A 24,476-nucleotide genomic window follows, 5' to 3' on the forward strand; every position below is an offset into this window, starting at 1 on the left:
TTCAAAGGTTGGAGTTGAAAAAGCCAAATGGAACTCAAGCCTTTGTTTACTGTATTTTATGAAATATAACCTGAATTTCACCACTTCCCTGCTGGGGCCATGTCAGGAGTATCTGTGCATGAATGCAGTGATCTGCTTTAAGTGCCTTCTAACATCTTACTGACAGAGAAGTAGTTGTTGTCAGTTTAGTTCTCTCTTCCCTTTGCCTTGCTGGGTTTTTTAGGCATGGGCTGGTTTATGTAATGAACTGATGAGAAAGAGCCCCTGTGCCTCCAGAAACTCCTTCAAAATATCTGAAATAGGGTGTGCAAAAACCGAATACAATAAAAACCTAGGCTGTCAGTGTGGTAAATAAATGACAGTACTGGCAGTTAAGGGTTGAGTTTGCATTTGGAAGACCAGCAGCTGTTTATAGACACAGAGCTGTTCCAAATTATAAAACCGAAAGATAATTAAGAAACAAGGAGCACTGAAACTTTATTAAGATGTATCTCAAGCTTTCCCTTTAATACACCATTGTCTTGTTTCACTGAATAATTGAACATTCACTCTTTGAAAATAATGCTGGAGGGGCTCAGGGAGGCTGCTGGGAAGATGGTTCTTTTTTAGTACAACAGGAGTGGAGAAGTCTGAAAGAAGTGACATTTCATTAGCAAAAACAGACCTCAAAAAAGTTTAGAGTGTGTTTGAATTTTATAAATATTCTAATACCTGTCAAAATGAGTCAAGACTGTAATGATAGTTGTGGAGAGCTTTGTGAAGTGTGCCCAGGGTAATCATTAGATTCCTGTGTGCTCCAACTGGACTAGACAGGGCTGTTTTGGCAGACACCCCCTTTAAACTCCTGAGCACAGAGACAGCAGGGTTTTTTTCTCTGTTCTTACACCCCAGAACAAGTGTTCCACGTGTAGAGAGACTGCTTGGGGCATTCTCAGCAAAAGTGGATGAGTCTCAGGGGATTTGTGGTGCTTGGCTGTAGGTTTGGTGACTGAATTGATTAATCAGAGGGAATTCCATCATTAAAGCATCCCGGTGATGCATTTAATTTTGGGTTTTAATTCTCATTTAAAACCTTGCAAGATTTATTTGCCTTAGAGCAAAATGCAGAAAAAGGGCCAGCTTGCATCCTGAATTTTAAAAGAGCATTTCTTGCCTCTATAAAATCACAACAGAAATGGGCTTTTAGGGAAAACTATCTTGAATTCTTAAAAACATCACTAGCATCACAGCATTCTTGCAAGACAGACATTTGTTCTTTCTCACAAAGTCAGCTACTCAGCAAAATGTGACACTGCTGGTACAATTATTGTGCAGCAATCTCTCATTTTGCAGGTTTTGGGGAAAGAACAGTGCTTGCTGATAGGCCAGACCTTATTACTGAAGGGTGAACAAGCAGCAGTTACAGTCAAGCACACCTTTACTCTTGATGTTTTTGAAAGAGACAGCTCAGTCAGGTTTGTTGGGGTTTTTTTTTTTAAAGTGACATCTTCAGACCTTTTTAAAATATCTTTTAAGCTTCAGTAACTTCACCCAAAAAGTTCCTTTGAGGTTAAAAAAAAAAATCAGAAGTGTAAAATATTGTATAGATCCTGCTGTGGATGTTAACAAAAAAAAGGTGTTGTTTTTTTTTTTAATTAAACAGTAGAAATCCATGTCCTGAGAAAGCAGAAGACAGGGAGGAATGATCTTTTATTGCATGGTTTAAATAATCTCTCCGTCTTCCAAAAAGTTGGAAACAGGATTTTCATAGGCAAGTCGTGCATCATCTGATGGTTGTTTTCCTAGCTCAAAAATACTTCTTCTATATCTTATAGAAAAATCTGACATGCACTAAAACTTCTGGTTTTGTTTGTTTTCCACTAGAGGATCCCAAAGAATCTCTAGAAACTCTCCAAAATATTAGTTTTCACATGCCTCTGAAGTGTTTCACAGGAGTGGTTTTGAGAGCCTATCTGAAAACCCTTTTGTATTTGGTTTCTGTTAGCTTTGGTATTTGTTACACTGAAGGATCTGCCTAAATTCGGAGAATGTTCTTGACATCTTCTGGGCCTGAGAATCTGTGTAATTCCTGTGACTGTTTGAGCTTCAATAAATGCCTTAAATCGCGCACATTTCTGAATTCTAAGCATTGAGTTTGCTGTTTTTAGTTTTCTAGGAAAAAGTTCTGAGTTGGAGCTGTCCATGGCATGAATATGAAATGTGGTGTGCAGCCAGTGCTGTGACCTGATGCACATGGACAGAGCTGTGTGTCCATTGGGAATGGCTGGGCAGCTTTGCACTGTGCTGTGGGGTTCAGCTGCAGGGAGCAGCTTCGGGTTGGTGTGTAAAATGAGCACGCACAAAAAATAAAAATGTCCCACAGTCGCATTAAATCTGTTTTCATTTTAATAACGGCCATTGAGCCTTCCTCACTGTTTCTAAAAATCGTTTCCGTAGGAAATTCTGGGAAAGGTTTATTGCCCTGTGCCACGAGAACGAAAGTCTTCATGGCATCACGTTTGAGCAGATCAAAGCTCAGCTGGAAGCTCTGGAGTTGAAGAAAACCTACGTGTTGAACCCTCTGGCCCCCGAGTTCATCCCCCGAGCGCTGCGGCACCAGCACTCGGCCAACCCCACCAAGCAGCAGCAGTCACCTCCAAAGGTAACGTGGTGCTGGTGATGGGCCCTGTCACAAACTGGAAGTGAATGTAGAGGAATAACATGAAAGGTTTACGGAACAAGCTGTTTGTGTTAAAATTGCATCAGTGCAAGCAGATACGAATGCAAATTCCAGGGGGATCCTCAGCGTTTTCTAGTGAAAGCTCCGGACTTGTATTATGGTGAAGTTTTTAGCAGTATAGGTTGGGGTTGTCCAAGCCTTGTTTCCTTACTAAAACACACCTTGGCTCGCTCTGGCATGTTCATTGGCAGTTTTGCAGTGACCCTGGAGAACTTTAGGCATGGAAACTCAGGATTTAGATAAACCAGATTAAACCCTCTGAGCGAGAGCCCGTCCCTGTCCCAAGCTGTGCTGTGACTGCACCCCAGAAAACAACAGGCTGAGACAGACAGTGACAAGGAGCAAAAGAAGCCAACAAAATAATAGCCAAAAGGGATTTGCTTTGGTCTAAAAGGCACATTTAAAATTCAAGGACTTAAATTGTGTAAGATAATTTTTGATGTAATTAAAAATATGTTGTAAACTGGTTTATTGCATAGATTAGCTCAGTGATAATGTCCTTCAGAAGACCAGATTTCATTAGCATCAAGAGGTGAAATTACCTCTGAGTGGTAATTTCATCAGCTCTTTCTATAAAAGCAGGTGAAGAAGTGATGAAAATACATATCTTCCTTAGGATGATAAAGAACAACACTAAATTTTAGAGCTTTCTTGGGAGAGTGATATATTAGTAATGAATTCTGTTTTAATAGTTCTTTGTAGTTTATATCAAAGTCATTTGGCTTGTAATTTAATTGAATCGTGTTTAGAGATGGGACTGAAATGCAGGTTGTCAGCTTTGTGATGAACTCGGTGTACAGGAAGGAAGAACTGCACTTATTTCCCATAGCTTTGCATTTTTGTTCCAGGCTGTATCACTGAAATGAAATTTTTACGGCAGGTTTTTTTAATACAAAAAGGAAAGCCTTCCCTTTGGCAGCCCTTCCTAAAAGGGAGCTTGTAAGTGAGAACATTTGGTTTCTTCATCAGGATGCATGCATTACTTTCTGAAACAAACACCAGATTTCTAAAGCTTCTAGTCATGTGTCAAAACACTGGGCCTACAGAAAACCAGAAATTACAAAATTGTCTTTAAAAGCCACTGCTGTACTCTCATTTTTTCATGAGCTCTTCAGTCTTTTCCTTAATAATAGAACATCATTATTAATACTTTTAGTTTCCTAAATGAGAAAAAAATGTACTTGAAAGTGCAGGTTTGGTACGTTTAGGAAAAAAGGGGGAGTGAGTGTTGGGGAAAGTGAGAGCCTTGTAAGTAGACAGCTCTGTTTATTTTGCTTTCGTTTGTTGGTAAACTAAGCCCTTGTGCTGTTCAAACTGCCAGCACTCTATTTTCAGCTTAAGATCTGAAGTGTTTAAACCACCTATATCACAATTCTAAATAAAATCTTCCCTCTGAATGCCACTGAGAGGTGGTGAACGTGTGCAGTAACCGCAGAGCAGTGAGCAGGTAATCATCAAAAACTCTGAGAGTGCAGCTGGGATCAGGGATACATTTCCCTTTGCTCAGGTTTTAAAAGCAGGTGGCTGGCTTTGCTTATTGTGGATGTCCTAAGCACAGTATTTAACATTAAGAATGAAGGATTAAAACCTGGTGCTGGTGTATTTTGTAGCAAAAAAAGGAGGACAGTCTTGAATACCATGTTTTGTGGTGAGTTTGTGGACATCGTGCAAGTCAGGGCTTGTCTTTTGCATGTGCTGAAAAGTGGTTTTGTACAAACAGCACTTCTTACTCAGCAGAATTGCTCCTGGATTTATGTAGGGACATTAAAAACCTCTCTGCTGTTTAGATTTTAAAGAAGGAAAAATGTCTCACTCTTGTCTTGAGTGTGAGAGGCCGGCAGGCAGCATGGAGCTGTGAGGGCACTGCCTTCTCCTGTGCTCGTGTGCTTGGCCAGGCATGGCAGTGGGGAAGGAGTGTTGGAGTTGGATGGGGACAGCCTTGATTGAAGGTGATGATGTGGAAAGGGAAAGTTTCCAGAACTCGGAGCTTCCCTCGGGGTAGTTCACGTACAGTAAATTAAGCTCTGAGTTTACAACTTTCCTACCTCCCACTCGCTGCCTGCCAGCTTTTGGTCTGGATTCAGGCACTTAAATCAGGGTGCATCATCATCCCAGACGTTTCCTGCAGTCACTGAGGACCACAGGCTGCAATAAATCTCTGGAGAGCTCTCTACTCCTGTTTGTTGACTAAAGGGGGATCCAGGGAATGACGAGGCTGCTAACTGCCTGCAGTCACCCAAATCTTGGTCTGGGCTTCCTCTGAGAGCTTTTATGTAACGTGGATTTTTATATTCCAAAGGTGGAGCGAGTTCTTAGAGGAAACTGAGTGTATTTGTGCTCCAGTGTTGTCAGTCAGCGTCGGTTCTAGGATAGGTTTAGGTGTTCTGGAGATAGGCAGAGACATGAGCCTTGCTGTGAAAATCTTTGAGAAATGGTAACAATTGAGTTCATAAAATCATTAAGCCTTCAGAACTGTGAAGTGAAAAAGGAAAAAGAAAGGCAGCAACTCCCTTCCGCAGCTTGCTGGTGGCCCCAGTTGACTTTTATTTACCAATCTGATAGAGGGACATACTGAAGCTCCCATTGAGCAGGACAGCTCCTCTTACAAACTTACCTCGTTATTTTCTTATGAACTTATGTAATTATCTGGTATTTCAGCTTGAAAAATATGGCACCTATAAAACACAGGTCTGGTTGGTCAGAGCAGAGGTTTGTCAGACTTGGGCACAGGCTGCTTGCCTCTGACACTGTAACAGATCCAGAAATGCTGTGTGCTGTCCATGATGATTAAGGCTGTAGCTCCTCCATGGTTTTAGATTGAATCTTTCTCTGTTGAATAAACAGGCTTCCTTTGTTTAAGTGCTGCAATGAAAAGCAATTATTATTTTATTTTTTCCATAATTCATTTTTCAAATGAGAGGAGAATTTGGAGACCAGTTCTTTAATCTGGTTTATGCATGAGTCAACATTGTCAAACAACCTGTCTTTGTACCCTGACTAATTTGCTTAGAGTGCTGGAAAACTGCCTAGACTTATCTCCTGGGCAAGAAAAGTTTTGCAGCATCAAAGCGTTTTTAGATTTATTTTAAATTTGTGAACGTACTTAGGTCCAGATTAAGTAAAGTATTTCTGTGCTGCAAAGGACTCGAGAGCATACTGCCAATGGAATATGTGCTCACAGTATATGAATATTAACTAATTAGTTGATGCTGCAAGCTCAAGAGAAAGTAGGAGGGATAACTCGGGTCTGTTAAAATCCTTTTCTGACGCACAGTTCACCAAGGCAGAAGAGTTTCCCCCGAGCACTGGGGTTCTTTACTCTCCTGCGTTGCACTGCTGGGGAGCAGGCGCAGGGGAGCCACAGCCCAGGAGCTGATAAATGAGATGGGGCAGGAAGGCAGTGTCCCATGGGGCTGGGTGAGCAACTGAGTTAAACTGAGGGCAGCTCCTTTGTCTCCAACATTCTTGAGCTGGAACCTGGAGCAGAAAATGGATCATGCTTCCACTAAAGCTGCCATGGCAGAGGACTACTGAGGGTTGCTTTGGTCCTGGGTGCTGCTCCTGAAAGATGTGGGACGGTGGGAAATAAAATGGTGACAAAAGAAACTCCAAATATCTGCTGTAACTATCTTTGCTTCTGAAAACAGACCTTGGGAGAGAGTTTTCCCAGAAGGAATTGTAATGACCCTCTAGTTAATTGAATTAATGGTGGTTTATGTCCAGATTTGGAATTCATAGTCAGGTGGTGGAACTGCATGGTTGAATGTCTAAGAATAAACTGTTGGGCTGACTCCTTCCAAACTCTGTTTTATGTTTAATTATCATGTTCACTTGAAATAAAAAGCCTTGGTTTGTGTAAGAATGCAAAGATCACTATTATTGGTTTCTTTCCTTTAAAGGGCAAGGTCCATCACCATAACCAGAATGACCATTTCCCACCTGATGGAATTGGTGAGTGCCTCTGCAGTTCCTGGGGGGATTCCTGAGCCCAGTGAAGCTGACAGTAGTTTGACACAGATTGAGTATCTGCTCTCTTCTCTGTTTGAAAGCCATTTACTTGTTGTTTGCATGTGGGAATCAGATCATAGGCTGTTAAGTGGACATTTGGTATTTCCGAGGCTCTCCCTTTATAGGTGTTGTGTGCACATATTTTTAAGCCTTAACACAAAAACACAGTTGTTGGCCTTTGCAAAATAGCTGTGTTTGAAATTCATCATGTGCAGCCCTGTACCAGGGTATTTGCACTAAAAGGGTTTGGACATTATTTTGCATGCACTGTTTTCTGAGGTACTTTGAAGTTAAATTGTGCTGTCATACATCCAGATATTACTGATCATACCTTTGCAAGGTAGCATGCAACAGCTGAATAATTTTGTTATTAATTTGGAAAAGCATTGGTTTAGAGCTTGTCTTCCCTGCTAAAGAAAGGAAGTTATTTTCGTTTTTGATGCAGTGCTTAACAGCAGCTCTGACTGTCAGCATATTTAATTGGTTTGGGACATTCTTTCATTAATGCACTTACCAGCTCCTGGTTTCTCTGTATCTCAACTTGTATTTTCTGCCTCTTCAAATTTTTGAAATGGAATACTGGATTTGATTAATGCTTTCTCTTGGTGTATCAGACCTGTGCTGTTAAAGAGTTGCACACGTACTTTATAAGGATAGATGCTGTTAGGATGAAAAAACAAAGAAATGGTCATCTGCATGTTCTTTTTTGTGTATATATCTTCTTTTTTTGTACATGTATATATATATCTCTTTTATTTTTATCTTTATTTTCAGTTCAGCCCAATCCTTCTGTTCTAATTGGAAATCCTATCCGAGCATATACTCCTCCCCCTCCTCCTCTGGGACCTCACCCCAATCTGGGGAAATCTCCAAGTCCTGTTCAAAGGATAGATCCACACACTGGGACAAGTATTCTATATGTACCTGCTGTCTATGGAGGAAATATGGTCATGTCTGTGCCTTTGCCTGTAAGAAATCATTTTCTGTTTCTCCCCCCTCCCCGCCTCAGTTACTGCATGCACATAAATGTATGAAAAATTCAGATAGTGAATATTGCAGGTTTTTTTCAGCGCTCCAAATCTGTGGGCTTTGCTGGCTTTAGGAGTGGCAGTGCACAGGACCACCAGAAAATAAGGACCTGAAAGCTTTGCTCCCCCAAATAACTCCAGGCAGGCTAAAAGCAATTTCATGTTCATGTAATTTGGTGTGTTTCAGGCACGCCAGTGGAATCTGTCTCATCTGACTCCAGACACCTGCCTCGGAATTATTTGCCTGGTTCAGTTCTTAATCATTGGAGAGACCTCAGTGATTCACACCAAGTTTGTTTCTCTTTATTGGCATCACACAGCCTAAATTACAAGTTTTGGATGTCTGCAGTGCAAGGTGTCTGAAGTGAAGTGATAAGGAAAATAAGCATAATGGGATGTTTTTCCCTTCCAGAACCTCATAGTGAACCAGTTTCCTCTCCAATCCCTTCCCTTAATGACATTTGGGAACAGAATGAAGATCTCTAATCAGGTCTTTTAGGCTACATTTATGCATGGAATTTTGGATTACAAATAAAGCCATCCCACCAAAATTTACACACATTAAAGAAGCAGCCTCCGCTTTATTTTTACCCTTCACAGTCAGCGTTTTCCAGGAGGAAAATGCAAGGAAAGAACAAAGGCTGCAGAAGCTTGTGGAGTAACATGTCTGTGTTGTACACAGCTCCCGAAGACTGTGGCAAGGATGTGGAACCCACACATGCAGATGTGTCTAATTTCATTCCGAATGCTAAATGTTGGAATACAGCTAATTTGGTTTTTTTCAATAATTATGAGTCCTCTGTTGTAATTTGGGTTATGGATGCTGAATAGGGGACTTGCTGTAGTTTCAGTTTTGTGTCTTGGATCAGCTGGCAGCTGTAAATTGGTTCTCTTTGCCAGGCCAAGGAATTTTCCTTTTTCCAAGCTTACTAGAAATCTGCATTTGATGGATAAATTTAAATGCAATGAGAAGGCCAGCAGCTGTATCTTTGTCATGCTTGCTCACATTATATTAATATCAAACCAAGGTAATTTAAAAAGCTCTGTCTTATTGTTCCAAGGTTAATATATTTTTTATGTGTTTGCAATCAAAAGAAATGTATTAAAAACAAGTATTTTGAACTCACCTTCCCTGAGGATGGAGTTTTAAATAATTAAGTGGGAAGACTGAGGTACTAATGAGACTGCTACTTTTGAAAAGAAGCTTGGAGATGATTTGGGGTTGTACAGATGCCAAAGTAGCCTAAAGCTGAAGTTCAAAGTGCACATTTCAAGGGCAAATAGTAATTTAAAAAAAGAATTGGATGAAAGTCGTTACACTTGAAGCAAGCAGGGACTGAAGTAAAATGTGTTAATGTTCGTGGAAGATAAAATGATGTCTTTGTTTAATGCAGTTCTCACGTCCAAGGTAGAAGCTAGAGGAGGTTGTCTGCTGCCATCACTAAAGGATGTTTTGGCAGCCTGAGTGTTGGGGACAACTTTCCCTGCACTCTCCTCTGGTTCATATCTTTCCCTTCTTTTAATAAATTCCCCACCGGACGAGGTTGAACTCATTTGATGCAGAGCTGTCTTAATTTGCATTCCTTTTAGGGATAAAACTGAAACAGTTGTAAAAAATCCTGACTTTTTACCTGCTTCCAGGAGGAGGATTTTGCTTTGACTTTGCAATATACGTGTCATGCAGCACGGACACTTTGGAGTGTCACTCCCTGTCACTGCTCACCTGTGGGCGCTCTCTGGGCTCCACCAATAGTCCTGGGAGCTTCACTGAGTGTCCTGTGGGTGCAGGGGTGGGCACAGACCCTCCTGCTGTGGCCCAGAATCCCAGCACTGAGTGCTGCAAGGTCTGGTCCTCACCTTTGAGGCTTCTCTCTCTGTCCCCCCACCCAAGCCACAGCCCAACGTCTCGTGGCTGCCAGGAGAAAGGGCTTTGTATTTGCTTGAACTTTACCCATTTCTATTTAATTCAAGAAGAGTTTAATCTGAAGTTCATTAAACTACAGTTTGTCCATCAGTCTTCTCTCTCTGAACTTCGAAACCACTGAAACAAGAATGGGTTTTGATAGAAAAATTTTTGCCCAGGGTTCTCCTCAAAAATCTGTGCCCCTTGTTTTGCCTGCCCTTAGAGCTCTCCCCTCCCAGCACCAGCTGGAGTTGTGTGCAAGTGTGCCAGGCCATGTGGTGCATGAAAAACTCTTGTCACTGACCTAATATCAGCATGCTCAGTATCACTCCCTTTAATTTAACGTACCTTAACAGACAACATCTCTCTCTTTTCTTTTTTTTTTTTTTTTGATTTTTGTTTTGACTTTTGTTTCCCCCGCAGGTACCGTGGACGGGGTATCAGGGTAGGTTTGCAGTCGACCCTCGGCTCATTACTCACCAAGCAGCCATGGCATATAACATGAACCTGTTACAGGCACATGGGCGAGGGTCTCCGATCCCGTATGGCCTGGGCCACCACTCCCCTGTTAGCATAGGACAGCAGCAGCTCCCACACCAGGACAAGGAGCAGCACGAACAAACTCGAAATGGTCAGTGCTTGGCATGGCTCTGCAGACTGCTCTGCTTTGGGGGCAGGTTGTGCTTGAAAGGGGGGGGTTGTGGAAAGGACTTGCCATCCTTTCTATCCTTTACCCTTCCCTCCCTAATCCAGGGATCCACAGGTTGGGGAAATGACCTGGGATTTGCCATTGCAAATAGAATAACTGGGATATTGTGAGATTCGGAAGGAATGGGTGTTGGGGATGGGATGTTGAGGGTGTAATTGTTCCGTCTCCCTTCCGCAGTACTGCTGATGTTATTTGCAATTAAGTTGGAAGGACTACTTAGTGGTGATTAATGAACAACGTGTAGAGATTGAAGGGGAAGTGTTATTTAGGTAGATGATACTAAATGTCTGTGGTGCTGTAAATGCCATACTAATAAGTGTATTTTCCTGTGTCTGGGGCAGAAAAAAAAATCCCCAAATAATAATTTTTCTATGGAAATGAAATAACTTTGTAAATATTTTTAGGTAAAAGTGAAAACACTGCTGCACCTGAAATCAGTAAAATTCGAACACCTGAGAAGAAACCTCTGGAATCCAAGCAGGTGGGTTTCTCTTGACTGGGTTTCTCGTTCTGTTTGTTTCTTTATTTTTGGGAATTCGGGTATGTTTGTTTGTTAGTTATTTCATACTCTCTCTTAATGAATTTAATCATTATGTTTAGTCATTCATTCAGTCAAGCTGAAATGTTTTTACTTCAGTTTTTTAAATGCAAATTTTCAAAACATTTTGATCTCCTTTTGTAGGTTGATTTAGAAGCCAACCCTCAGCAGAGAAGCCCCGAGTCCCGTTCCGGCGTTGGTTACCCCAACGCTAAATTCCATCGCAAAGACAACCCCAACCCCAGGCAGCTGAACCTGCACCTGACCCCGCCCCACTCCCAGTTCGCAGTTCCCAACCGCCACTTCCAGCACCTCTCCCAGCTCCCGAGGCAGCCGTACCCTCTGCAGCAGCAGCAGCAGCAGCAGCAGCAGCAAAACCTCTTAAATCAACAGCAAAATCACTTGCCTGAGCAGCCCAACCAAATGCCACCCCAGCAGAGCCAGGTAGTTCAGCAGCATAATCACTTGAATCAGCAGCCTCCACCACCTTCGCAGCTTTCCCCTGCTTTCCAGGCAGGCCCCAGCCCGTCCTTTTTTAATAATCCCATTCCCCACCGACCGCATTCTCCTGCTGTAGATGCTGTGATTTCAGAGCAACACCCCCCACCTCTGTTACAAGAAGTCAATAATCCTTTGAGGCCTATTGCACAGCACAACCCAGTTCTGCCAACCCACTTGAACAACTTCATTGAAGAGAATCCGTCAGGAATGCCCTTAGGGGACACTTTAGGTAGGTGACTTTTCTTTATTTAAATTCAGAGTGTGCAATTATAACTACATTGAAGTGAAAATGAAGGAGGTATTTACCTTTTTCAGGCATATTGCTCTGAATTGGGTCATTGTTGGGTTAGTTTCCATAAGTAATGTCATTGAGCATAATTTGCTGCTTGAGGCATGTTTGAATATTCAGCACTTTATTAGAAGATTCATGTTTATATGATTTTCCATATGATTTAAATAACCAGGTTATGCACTGCAATGCAGTTAGTGTATAATAGACCCTGGAATAAACTGTATAAAAAGTATTCTTTTTTTTTTTTTTTCTGACATAAAGATCTTTAAAAAGGGGCATTAGATAAAATTTTTTTTCAAAACTATTTTTATAGATCGTATGCATGGAAATGTAGCTTTGGAAACAATAAGGCAGCAACAACAAGCCAGGTTACAGCAATGGAATGAACATAATGCCTATCTCAGTCAAGGCACTATTCCATATCAACACCATCACCATCCTCATCTACCACATCTTCCTCAGCAACCAATTGGATTACATCAACAGCAGCAAGTTAGGGCAAACTGGAAACTTGCCAGTAATACAGAAGATGAAACAGAGGCAACATATTCAAGGTATTTGTTTACTGAGTCATCAGAGCTTGTGTAAAATTGAGCAGTGGGCACCTATCTGTAACACTGTGATCAAGTGCAAGGCACTTAAAGGTATTGCTTTTTGCTGCTGTTATTATGAAGGTTAAAATAGTTGGCAGGCTGACTTACGACTATGCTTTTATTGTGTGTTATGCTTTATTCTGTTAGTATATTGGGTAGTAAAGCTGTAGTGGAAAAATATTTTTATGGAGCTTCTCAGTGCTGTATTTATGGAATAAGGAATGGATAGAGAGTAACAACCTTGTGTTTTTATGAAAGAGGTGTCTGAGTGTAGTTAAGGCCTATTTAAGTTGTAAATTCTTCCGTCTGAAGTAGCAGTCTGAGATTTGTGTGCTTGAAAAGAAACAAAACAGCCCCTCCCTGAACGCTGCTCCCCAGTGAAACCTAAACTTTTCTTCCTTTTCAAAAAGCCTTTGCTTTTAACAGCAGATTTAAAAAAAAAAATGCTTGTGTTTGCGATGGAGCTTTAGGGGGCAAGAAAGGAAGCTGTTGAACATCGACAGAAAAATGGTTCCAGTGGTCATCAACTTTAATCATGTATATTGGAAAGGCTGGATTTTTAAATTGCCTCTGTTTACTGTCATCTCCCACTATGCTTTCTTTTCCATCTGGTTTGTTATAGACATGGTAAAGCATCTAAATGCCCTCTTAGCTGACTCTTTGAAGTGCTGAATTGAATTGGCCTTTTGAAGAAGTTCAGATGTATATTGTGCAAGTGAGGGGAGTCCCTGATTATTCTGGCTTTTGCCTTGAAAGGGGTTAAAATTTTCTTTAACTATGTGAACTTTTTACTTTGTGTAGTAAAGCAGGAAATCCTTACCTTTAGTTGTCTCTTAAGAGATAACAAAAAATTGATTCTTCTGACTGCAAAGGAAATCTCAAGAGTTATTAAAACTTTGAGACGATTCAGGTGGGTATTTCATCCAATTAATCCTCTCGTGCCTAATTTCTGATTACTCAGTCGCATCCTTTGAAGTTAGGGTCAGTAAGTGCAAAGATGAGAATATTTAAATTCAGTGTTCTGTTCTCTGAGTTTTCTGCACCTCAGAAAGAGCGAGATTTCAGCAAAACTCTTTTTTTCTTTTCTTCCCCCTCTTTCCTTGCTCCACTGACTGTGTCCGTGCAGGTTCCAGGACTTGCTGCGGGAGCTGTCGCACCGCGATCCGGGCGAGAGCCGCGACGTGGCCGAGATGCCGCCCCCGCAGTCGAGGCTGCTGCAATACAGACAAGTCCAGCCCCGAAGCCCACCAGCACTCCCTTCTCCTTCCTGTAACTCCAACCACTTCCCCAACTTCACTGAGAGCAGCAGAGACATTGAACTGCCCACTAACCCAGCATTTCAGCAGCATTTACCCCAAATGTACAACCCCCCTTTCTCCATGCCATCCGAACACATAACCCCGTCTCCCTTGAAATACTTGCAACCTGATGGGTCCTGGACTTACGCTAACCTACAGCAGAATCACCTCCTGGGGCAGGGCTTTCACTATGGAATACCTCCACTGCCCCACAGGTCGCAGCAAAGCCCTTTTATACAAATCCAGAATCATCAGCACGCAGTCGGTCAGGAGCCATTTCATCCACTCGCATCTCGGGCAGTTTCTGCTTCTTCGCTCCACAGCTTAGAAGAGGTGGGTGTTCTGTCTGCTCTGCACTTGTCCTGTCGTTTTAATATCAAATTACGTTGTGAAGTGGTCATGAATGCAAAACACCTCATGCATTGAAAGCTCACAGTGGGAATTCCTGTGAGGTGGAATTGTTCTCTGCGTTTCTGCTGCTCACCCCGAGCAGATCCGTGGTTCTTGGCGCTGCAGGTGTAACATTTTCTCTGTTAAATGGGAAGCCTTGGCTTTTGGAATGTTACTCGGAGGTTTTTGTGCAGTCATTGCTCTGTGTCTTCGTGCCATTTATCTGCAGTGAAAATCAACCACAGCCCAGGTGGAAGCTCTGGACAGTCAGCTGGAATGACCCAGAGCCAGTTGACTCAGTGCTGAGCTGTGAAGGTGCTTGAGTTACTTCTCATAAAAGACCAGAGCTGTCACAATCCCACCCTGCCTGCATGAATTTGATACAAAGCCATCCCGTGTGTTTTGGGGTCTGAGTGTTGGAAACCAGAGACATCCAGCTGTGCTGCCTGAGGCTGGCTCCAGCACACACCCTGCCACACACAGCTGGCTCTGTCCCTCTCCATCTTCTCTTGTCCTGGGCTCCAAGGGGCTGTGCCAGCACATACAGCTAGGACAGGCCATGTTTTAAACAGGAGCTTTTAATCCGTGTTGGAATCTGAGGTGCCGAGGAGTGGATGATGTGCTGGCATGGAGTATCCTGATGCCAGGTTGCATTCCAGGAATGTGAGAATTAATATTCTCACTGACTGCATGTAATCTAATATTTGTACATAAGTGGCTTGTTCTGTGCTGCATTTCTGTTAAGGTGTTTACAGAAGCTGGGGAGGGAGCCTTGCTCATCGCTCTCTCACACAATACATATTTAATTTGTCTTTCAACTTCTGAAAAGAGAAAATATTTAGGTTTTGTGCCTGAGAAAATTCAGTTTTAGTTATTTTTACTAAAATTGAATTCCAGTGCATTTAAAAAATTTCTGTCTTACACAGATCTCCAGAGGTTAATGGAGTCCTCAGGCCCAGCCAGAGCTGTAGTAAGGTTTGGCTTTATAGACATTTAGAAATTTGATGTCTCAGTCCATTAAGTCATACCACCCTGTATAAAATCGAATACTTTGTGACAACAGTTAATGCTGTCAGTACAGCAGGACGTAGGAACAATGGCTTTTCAGCAGTAATAAACCAATAAATATTCCTATAGAGCTTGTGACAGCTCCTGCTATCTGAAGACAAATAGAGTGAGCCTTTATGTAATTAGTGCAAATTCAGTTTAGTTCTTGTTTCTTCTTCCTTTCAAAATATGTGACAGAAATGCCAAATGCAGTAAAAGTGTTACAAGACAGAGACTTGCTTATAAACTTTCCAAAACTGCTGCTTCAGCTGGTCGGTAGGACTGAATGCACAAAGAAATCAAAATGGGGTTTTAGATGTATTTTTAACAGATGTCCCTCAGACAAGGCACTTGTCAGGGCAGATTTCTTGACTTTTGGTATCCTTCCTAAACTGTTTCCTCAATCACTATTTATAAAGCTGTTAATTGACTTGATACTTGAAAGCTTTTGCATGTGTTTAGTCAAACCAGATCTGAACTGCACATCAAAGGGAATACTGGAGTTATTCTGTCTGGTTCTGTACTTGCAAGTGTCCAGAACTTTGATAAATTCCTGATTGCTTACCAAAATAGCCCTTTTAAACTCAGTGAATGTAATCTTTTTGGGTTGATTTGGGCAGTAATTTATGAAATTTTTTTGTTTGTTTTTGTTGTTGTTGAAGAATATCCTTGGGGGAGTGGATTGTCAGGATATCCAAGTGTCGATCCCTTGCTTGTGGTGACTGAAATAAGATGTAACAGTTTCCTTTCATGCACTTTTTCCCCGCCTGTTTTTTGTAGATGATATAATTACAATAGTTGGACTCTGCAAGCAAATTACTTGATGTTTGTTTAGCTAATTTCTTGTGACATTTCATTAGGATGTTCTTTTTTTCCCAAGTCTAGATTTACCTGAATGACTTTTCTGTTATTGGTGCTCTTGTTAGTCGGTGCAGATGGGAATAAATACTGTATTTATTGTTAAAAATAAACTGTACAACAGACTAGCTTTGAATCTTGAGAAAGCTTAGAGGGCCCTTAAATCTGAACTCTTGAAGCCCACAGGTTAATTGATGGAGCTCCTGCTGTTTTCATCTACATGATCTACGGGGTTTATGGATGCAAGTAATTTCTGTGGTTTCAGATAAAATTCTCTGCATTATTTCTCCCGAGGGCACTCGCTTCTCCAGAGCATTTTTTTTTGTATGTACAAAATCCAGTGTACAAATGTATCCTGCTTCCCCAGATCCTGGTGTACAAGTCACTAATTTATCCTTTGGAAAAGGAAAAGCCATTTTTTCCCTGACTGCATTGTAAGAACATTTTTTTTTTCTTGCTCTTGTGTGTTTCTGTGCTTCCTTTGCTTCGTCTGTAAATGCTGGGTATCTTCCTCCTCACTGTGTGATCCAACGCCCACGTAGGAGTGTGAGATGTAAAGGTTGATAAGAATTAAGAAGTCTCAGTTGTTGTTCTTTGCTCTTCCTTTAAAATTCTCTATTCTGTGTGATCAAAATACGTTATCAGTGACTGCAGTATACAACATATAGCTTGAAATGTATTCCTTTTTTTTGTAAATACAAAGAGCTAGGTGGTTTTTTTTTTTTTTTTGGTGAGACATTTCAGGGAAAATATTGAATGGGGAAACGGCATTTGATACATGCAGTTGAATCAAAAGAGCAAAAGGCTATTTTGTGGTTTGTTTTTTTTTGTTCACAGTATGAACCAAGAGGACCAGGCAGGCCGTTGTACCAAAGAAGAATTTCCTCTAGTTCAGTCCAGGCTTGTTCTGAAGAATTAAGCACTCCTCAAGACAGTCTTGGTCAGTGTAAAGAGCTTCAGGACCACAGTAACCAGTCATCATTCAACTACTCTTCCCCTGAGCTGTGGGTGAACTCCTCCTCCTCTGCCCCGTACCCAAACATTCCATGCAACGGAGCCAGCAGAGCCGTTCCACCCCGGGAGCTGCTAGGTGGGTACAGCTGCAGCTGCTCCTTCCCCAAAACCAAGTTAAGCAAAGATTTTGGAAGCATTTGTTGTTCCAGTTGTTAGAGGTTTGCTTGGAATAATCCCATTTCTTGTTAACATCCTGCTTTTCAGCTAACAAAGCCATGCTGCTTCTCAGTCTTCTCCAAAAGCTCCACTAAAGCCAGAAAGTCTCTTACAGGGGCATCAAGTGCAGCTGAATTTGTGCTGCAGGGAGCTAAGGTGACTGGTGGGATTTATTTGCAAGATAGATGATTTGTTTCCAGAATCAGTGATATTTTGTGTTGGTATTACAGTCTGAGGGAGCAGCGCATAAACTGAATTAGTGCTCTCAGCGTTTCTCTAGTAAATTCTGGTACTTCATCAAAGGACTGACGAGTTTAAAGTCTCTCTCACCGTGGAAGAATCTCAGTGGAATGTGGCTTCCCTGGTGGTAGCAGCAGTGCTGATTGATTGAGCAGACAGAAACTAAATTAACTTTTCAGAGATGACAAAAAGCTGCAAGGAGAGAGCTGGAGCAGTTCAACTGCTCTTCTTCTGTTCTCCGTATTTCTTGTGTTTTTGAAGAACAAAATTATCAGGATAGGACCGTTTCTTCCCTGTGATTTTGCTTTAAGAATCTCCAGTGGTAATTTAAAAACAAAATTAATAAAAATGCAAACAGTATTCCAGTGTGGATATTAAAACCACTTAATAATGTGGAAAAATATTTATAAGCTGGTTTTATTTGCCTTAAAAGATTTAATTGCTTTTCATCAAACTTTGTAAACGTAAAACATCTCGTAATTTCATAGTAATTCTGAAGTAGGAACATGCAGTGTAGAATGAATGAGAAAAGCTCTTTATATCAGAGACAGCACTCGAGAATTAAATTCCTAATGTGCCTTTTAATTTCCAAAATGTGAAAATGTTGTTTTGCAAACCCATATTTATGGCAGCATCTTTCATGCTAAGTTCAAAGCTTCAAGCTCAGGGCACCTCCTTCAATCTCTTTCTATTTTTACTGAAAATCAAGGAGCTGAATGCACAGTATTATGTGGCATTCATCACTGGATTGCTCACACAGAGTTGCTCTCCACACTCCGTGGTTATCTAAGAGGAGCTCAGGAGCTCTGGCACGTTTGTGTTGGGATCAGCCAGTCCCGCATTTCTTTGCTTTAATGAAAAACTTGAGAACCTGTTTGTGAGTGAAGTCCTCAGAGGACAGATGTGTATGTAAAAAGTACCGTATACACCCATTTGCTGTCAAATACTAAATTTTGAGTGAAAATGTCAAGTTCTCACTGGCAACTGCATTTGCAGTGAATTGTTTTTCTATTGTAGTTAAGCATGGCTTCTGTTTTGTCAATAAATGTGTATGAAACGGAGCCCCGTATCTAATGGCTCATGCAACCACATCCCCGTTTTATGGCTGCTGTGCCTTTCCACATTTACAGCTCACTGCCTGTGATCATATTTACAGCCCAAATGTGTTTTATAGAGCTAAGGGTTAATGACCAGTAACTGCACTGTTCTCGTTGCTGTTGGTTTTTATCCACGAAATAAAACCCCGTGAGAATGTGATGCTGTGGAAGTCCTGTGCCCGTGTTTGCTGCTGGGAGGAGTGACCCTGACTCCGGACTGGGCAGGGGCTGCTCTCTCCTGCACGTCAGGAGTGGCTGTGGCACCAGCGTTGGGTGGGGTCAGGAGGGATTTATGGAGCACAGGGAGAGCTGCTGTCAATTGATCAGGGCTGTTCTGTGCAGGCACTTCCCAAAATTGCAGTTTGGGAGTTTGATATGCACTGCTTTTTCTGTTGATGGAAAGAAAACGATTTAAGTTCTTATTTGAGATGTGTATTTCATGTTTTTCCTTCTCTTAGACACCTCTACCACACACAGCTTTCACCTCTGGCCCTGCTTGTCATTACTTGTCTTCTCTTGAGTGCTGTGGTTATTTTGGGAGGTTTTTTGCTCGTGTTCTGGGCTGTTTGTTTTTTTGTTGAATCATAGCAACCCCAGCAAAATTGCTTTGCTTGTGTTCTTTCCATATCCATTCTTCTATGGGTTGGTTTTGGGGTTTGGTGGTTTTTTTGGGTGGTTTTTTTTTTTTTTTTTGAGTGCTCTATAAAAAGCAGAAGCCTGTGTGTGACCCTTCCAGTGAGAAACTTTATGGTTTTTTTTTACTTTTGCACTCATTCGGTGGTACATTTTTGTATGTGCACTTTAAAAATAACATTATATGCTTAAAGCCTGAAATAATTACAGGATGTATCTGTTGCCCAGTTCCTAGACTACTGCAGATAGAGCATGGAGCTGTGCTTCAGTGTAGTGTCTCTCTAGCTGTGCAAGATAGCACAGTTCTCCAGACAAAAGTAAGAGACCTCATTAGGATTCAGGAAATTCACTTGAAAGCAGTTTTATACCTATGGTTTAAAGCACCATTTTTTTCCGATAGTTACAGGAGTTGTTAAATGTGGAGCAAGAACATATCAATTAGCAGGAATGCATTCAGCCTGAAATACCAATAATTAGTTGGTTGGCATTCAGGACTCTGAATCGCTGTTGGAGAATGAATTATATATGGTGCTGTAAATTTTAATTTTAGCCTATTAAGCTGTAAAGCAAGAAGAATGAAATACTCTTTGTGCTGTCTCAGTGGATAAAGTGCTTAAATTAGAGTAGATCCCATTCGGAAGCAGCTTCCCTTCGGTGCACGCGGAGAATCCGCTGTGAGGAATTGCAGGTTTGGGGTTTCAGCTGCAGGGTACAAACACACGGAGGATGTGTTTAGTGATGTCAGTCTTGGGCTGCTGCTGCATGAGCCAAGAGCTGGGGATGAAGTTCGGTCACTTCAAGGCCAGGTGGGATGGGGCTTGGAGCAAGCTGGTCTGGTGGGAGGTCTCTGCCTGTGGCAGGGGATGGAGCAGGGTGAGCTTTAAGATCCCTTCCAACCCAGCCCATCCTGGGATTGTGTCGTTCTGTGAACTTCATTTTCAGCGTGACTAAACACGGCAGATGGGTGCAGTGGGAGGAGGTTCCCACAGGGGTGGTGGCAGCTCTGGCTCTGGGCTTGCTGCAGGTGGATCGGCTGAGTCAGAGCCCTTCGTTTGCTCCAACTCTGCTTTCTCCTTCGCAGCTCCACCGAAGGCTGCCAAGCCTTCCCCGGAGGAACACCTGAAGACCGAGAACATGCAGCTCTCCAACTCCTTCAACTACAACGTGCTCCAGCATCTGGGCCAGTTCCCCCCTCTGATGCCCAACAAGCAGCTGGTGGAGTCCAACAGCAGCAGCCCCCAGCCCGCGGGCGGCACCAAACCCGTCATGTCCTACGCCAGCGCTCTGCGGGCTCCCCCCAAGCCCAAACCTCCTCCTGAGCAGACAAAAAAGAACAGCGACCCCCTGTCCTTGTTTCAGGAACTTAGCCTAGGTAGTTCATCAGGTAGCAATGGCTTTTACTCCTATTTTAAATAATCAGATTATTTTTTTTAGAGAGAATTTAATTTTTATTTGTTGTCGGTAGATCTAAGATAGTTGGGGCTTCACCTGTAGTTGCAAATATTCCCTTTTGTTTATATTGGTAAATATATCCTCACTTAATTGCTTTGCTGCTAGACTTGCAACTAATTTTTTTTTTTTTTTAATTATATTCCATTATTTTGCATTTTTTGATGTGGGTCGGGTTTTTGGAAGCTTTTCTGTAGGAAGACACACACGTGTTATTTTTTAATTTGTGTAATGTTAATGATATGTTGCATTAAACTAGCAGCTGAGAGATTACCTGTACAACTTGAAAAAAAAAGGAAAAAAAAAAAGGAAAAAAAGAAAAGGAAAAAAAAAAGTTTGTCTAAATTGTATTTAAGAAGATTGTAAGTAGCATTTACATTTATTCAATAACATTAGCATACTATGCTGGGTTTCTGTACCAGAAATGGCCAGTTAATGTAAAAATGTATGTTATTTCTGCTTAAATTCATTTAATTTTTTTTTTTTAATAAAGGTGCAGCATCTTCTAAATAATTTCAGTTTTATCAGCTTTTTTGTGAAGGGATGCTGCATTCTCAGACTTTTATAGTTTTAGATTCTGTATGATGTGGTATTGTATTTTCCATCCACTGTAGGGTAAAGTAAAGGCATTCTTTGCAGACACCTATGCCATTGTTTGGAAACATTCAGATAAAAGTATTAGTATACTTTAAAAAAATAATAAAAAAAATCGAAAAAAGAAGAAAAAAATTAACAAAAAACCCAAAAAACTCTACATTTTATTTTTGGACAAGCTAATAATATAAGCTTGTTTGAAAAGTTAATTTGATAGGTTTTTTAAATGAATCATGAAGCTGAAAATAAATTTTTAGGTATGTTGGTGCTTAGTAGATTTAATAACTATTTTAAAAAAAAATGCGTGAATTTAGTAAAATACTTTTTTGTTTGTTTGTTTAATTTTTTTTTTCCACTATGCATGTGTAAATGTTTGTAATCTGGCTTTTTCCTCCCCTCTTCTCCGGTGGTATAAAGAATTGTGCCGCTTTAATTTTTTTTTTTTTTTTCCGGTAAAACTTTTGGTACATTATTTGATGTTTACATTAAAATGTGACATTATACAAGGAAATTCAGATATTTTGCTAACTGTTTTGTTTGAGGAACATCATTAAAGAAGAGATTTAATGTTTGTCAAAGCTGTATCCAAATTAATCTAAACCTTCCGGGGATCAGAGTGGTTACCAGGTTGTTTATCTCCATGAACCTGGCCCTTAAGGAATCCAGTCTGAAAAATTAATTATGGGATATTTAGAAAAAAATAAATTAAAGAAACAAATGTGAATGAAAATGCAGAAGATAAAAACTTTGTGGATAAAGATTTCTGGTCTTGCACGCTGTCCCTGCTTTGTGGCCGGGGAGCTCCAGAGTGGGGGGGTTGTAGAGTTTCTCCTTAATCCTCCTCTTACACTTGAAATGACTTTAAATGTGGGAACTGGTTTACAGGGATGAGCTGCGTGTAGTTCAGAATTCCTCCACTTCCTACCTGCAGGAATTGAAATTTCAGAGCTGTGAGGGGGCGATCTCAGATTTTTACAGCTGTCCATGGGACACCTTACTGGGGAGCAGTGGCTGCTGCTCTGTTCAATCAGATTTTTGCTCTAGTTACAATCAATCAGCTTCATTGTTTTTGCATTCGACTTCATGTGTTAAGACAAGGGTCATTATGTAATGGGGTTGATTTAAACTCAGTACACTGCAGAGGGTTGCATATAAATTTTTTATTATAAATCTTTGCTGGGTTATGATTCAGAAACTTATCTGAGAACCTTTTTCCTTCTTCTTGCTGTAAAGCAAAGCTCGTGTAACTCCTTAATTTATTTCCTAATGTTATACCAAACAAACAATGCTGGGAGGGGGGACAGGCTCTGCCAGGTTCTGCTCAGCACTTCAGCACAGGGCATGGAACCCAGACGACCCAAAAACGAGGAGAGGCCAAATTCTGCAACCTTGAATCAAGCAAAGCTGCTGTTCACAGGGTTTTTGCCAAGCTGCTGGCTGCAGGAATCAGTCCATGGGAAATTCACTGGCAGAGCTGAGGTGGGGATCTGAAGCACTTCTCTTCCCCAAGTCAGCATTTTGTAATTTCAGGGGTTTCAAAGTCACTCAGTTCTACGGAGCAGCCTTTTGATTCTGTTCACCATTTAATATTGAATATGAAACTAATAAACATCACTGGTTAATTTACTGCTATCTGTCGGTCAGTTAAGGGGGAGATGGTCGCATCTCACCGCATTTGATTCTGTTTTACACTGGTATTTTATCTCCACTGAAAACATTACAGATAAAATCCCATTTTCTCTCTGACTTTGAATTTCAGTTCTTTAACTTTATGAAAAGCCCAGCTGGTTTTGGTGCTAAATTTTCATAAGTGCTCTCACCCAGGAATTTGAGGATGATATGATAGGGATGATCTGACTTAACAGCTTTGGCATGAATCATTTGGATTTCTTAGAGTTAGTTTTTTTTTTTCCAAAAGATTTTATTTTTTTAAAATCTCTTGTCTGGCCATTATATGTCACATATAGAGCTCTGAGCGAGATCTTTGGTTTTTTGCAGCAAGTTATCCAATGTTTATTGAAGTCACGTTTAGAAAACCTCAAAACTGTATTTTCGACTCTCCTAGGGCTTCAATCAAACTCTTATTAAAATGAAATTAGGCCTTACAGATGGCTCCAGTGGGCACTGCTCAGGCTGCACTGTAAATACGGACCTGTTGCAATAACAGGGAAAATTCAAACTCGAGTTTATCTAAATTAGCTCGCTTTTGGGGGAAATGAGTGGAGGCTGGGGTGGGGCATATGCCCCAACCGGGTATTTGGCTCCTTGACTTCTTTAATGCTTCAGTTAGTGCCAAATCCCGCGCTCCTTGTCCAGGAGTAAACTCCCCATTGTTGTCTGTGGAAAATTTAAATGACAGATCTAAATTTAGTAAGCTTGTGTTTGATATCAAGAATAATTTCTGGGTCTGTTTTCTTTAATTCCAGTTTTTGATGAGAAAAATCTGGATGCCTCATGGGAGGTTGTCAGTGTGGTGATAAGAACTAATGAAGAACGAAGGGAAAGATTAAAAAAAAATAAATTATTTGGATTCTAAAAAAAGGAATTTTTTTAAAATTTTTTTTTTTACAATTCAGTTAGAGCCTCCACCCTTTAAAAATCCACTTAGTGAATGCAGCTGGCATGTTTTTCTGTGTGTAGTTGAGGAGTGAATTCTTCTGAAACTGTGACTTTCCGCTTGGCCATCCTGGGTCAGGAGCGGCCGGAGGTGCTGCCGCTCGGCGGCGAGCTCAGCCTGACCTGGAGCTGGATACTGAGGTACCACTGTCACCTCCTGCGGCTGCAGGACCTGCCCGTGGTGCCCTGGCTCAGCTGGGTCGTGCTGCGGGATGTGGCTTGTCCCCAGCCTGGGTCGCTCCAGGTGCTGCAGCCCGTCCTGAAGGAGCCGGCAGCTCGGGCAGCGCTGCTGTGGCACGTCCCTGTCTCTCTCTGTTAGCGCTCTGCCTGCTGGGCGCCCTCCACGCTGTGCTGGTCTCCTGAAGCAGCCGCAGTGCAGTGGGTGTCCCCGGGATGGTTTCAGAGTGTCTCAGCAGTGCCAGGCTCCTCAGAGCCCAGGGTGGGTCGTGGGGACCGTTCCCCTCCATCCCCCTTTGTGCTCACGGGGCGGCGTTCAGTGTTCCCACAGGACGGCTCATAAATTGCTGTTCGGCATGAAGCTGGCAGGTTACAACCAAGGCCCCAGCATCCATATTTTCTCCTGGAGGTTGTCATCTAATACAGTTTGTCCTGGGTTTTTAATTGCATGGGCTGTGGTGTTGCTGGCCCTTTGCAGGATGTGAGTCCTGCCACTGACTGCGAACCCTGTGAGTGCTGTTCCCTACTTTGATTAATTAATGTTTTGTTCCCAGATTTGTCAAGTTCAGCTGGTTTTTTTGCAGAGATCGTGCTCTATAAGCAATTCTTTTGCTAT

The 24,476-nt window shown here is 41.6% G+C and overlaps 1 protein-coding gene across 5 annotated transcripts in view; it reads left to right on the forward strand.

Annotated features, from left to right (window-relative positions):
* Nucleotides 1-22,708, forward strand: part of HELZ (helicase with zinc finger) — an 86,740-nt gene extending 64,032 nt beyond the window's left edge. For all 5 annotated transcript variants that reach the window (XM_066200324.1, XM_066200326.1, XM_066200327.1 and 2 more), the window contains 10 exons: nt 2,437-2,641; nt 6,619-6,670; nt 7,502-7,695; nt 10,082-10,289; nt 10,772-10,848; nt 11,050-11,635; nt 12,012-12,252; nt 13,418-13,922; nt 16,722-16,974; nt 20,106-22,708. In XM_066200324.1, the coding sequence (XP_066056421.1) occupies nt 2,437-2,641; nt 6,619-6,670; nt 7,502-7,695; nt 10,082-10,289; nt 10,772-10,848; nt 11,050-11,635; nt 12,012-12,252; nt 13,418-13,922; nt 16,722-16,974; nt 20,106-20,440 (2,656 nt within the window). In that variant the 3' untranslated portion in view covers nt 20,441-22,708. The remainder of the gene's footprint in view (nt 1-2,436; nt 2,642-6,618; nt 6,671-7,501; nt 7,696-10,081; nt 10,290-10,771; nt 10,849-11,049; nt 11,636-12,011; nt 12,253-13,417; nt 13,923-16,721; nt 16,975-20,105) is intronic.
* The last annotated feature ends 1,768 nt before the right edge of the window (nt 22,709-24,476 follow it).

Source organism: Chamaea fasciata, unplaced genomic scaffold, assembly GCF_029207755.1.
Source record: "Chamaea fasciata isolate MVZ Bird 193981 ecotype frontalis unplaced genomic scaffold, bChaFas1.0.hap1 SCAF_19, whole genome shotgun sequence".
NCBI classification, from domain to species: Eukaryota; Metazoa; Chordata; class Aves; order Passeriformes; family Sylviidae; genus Chamaea; species Chamaea fasciata.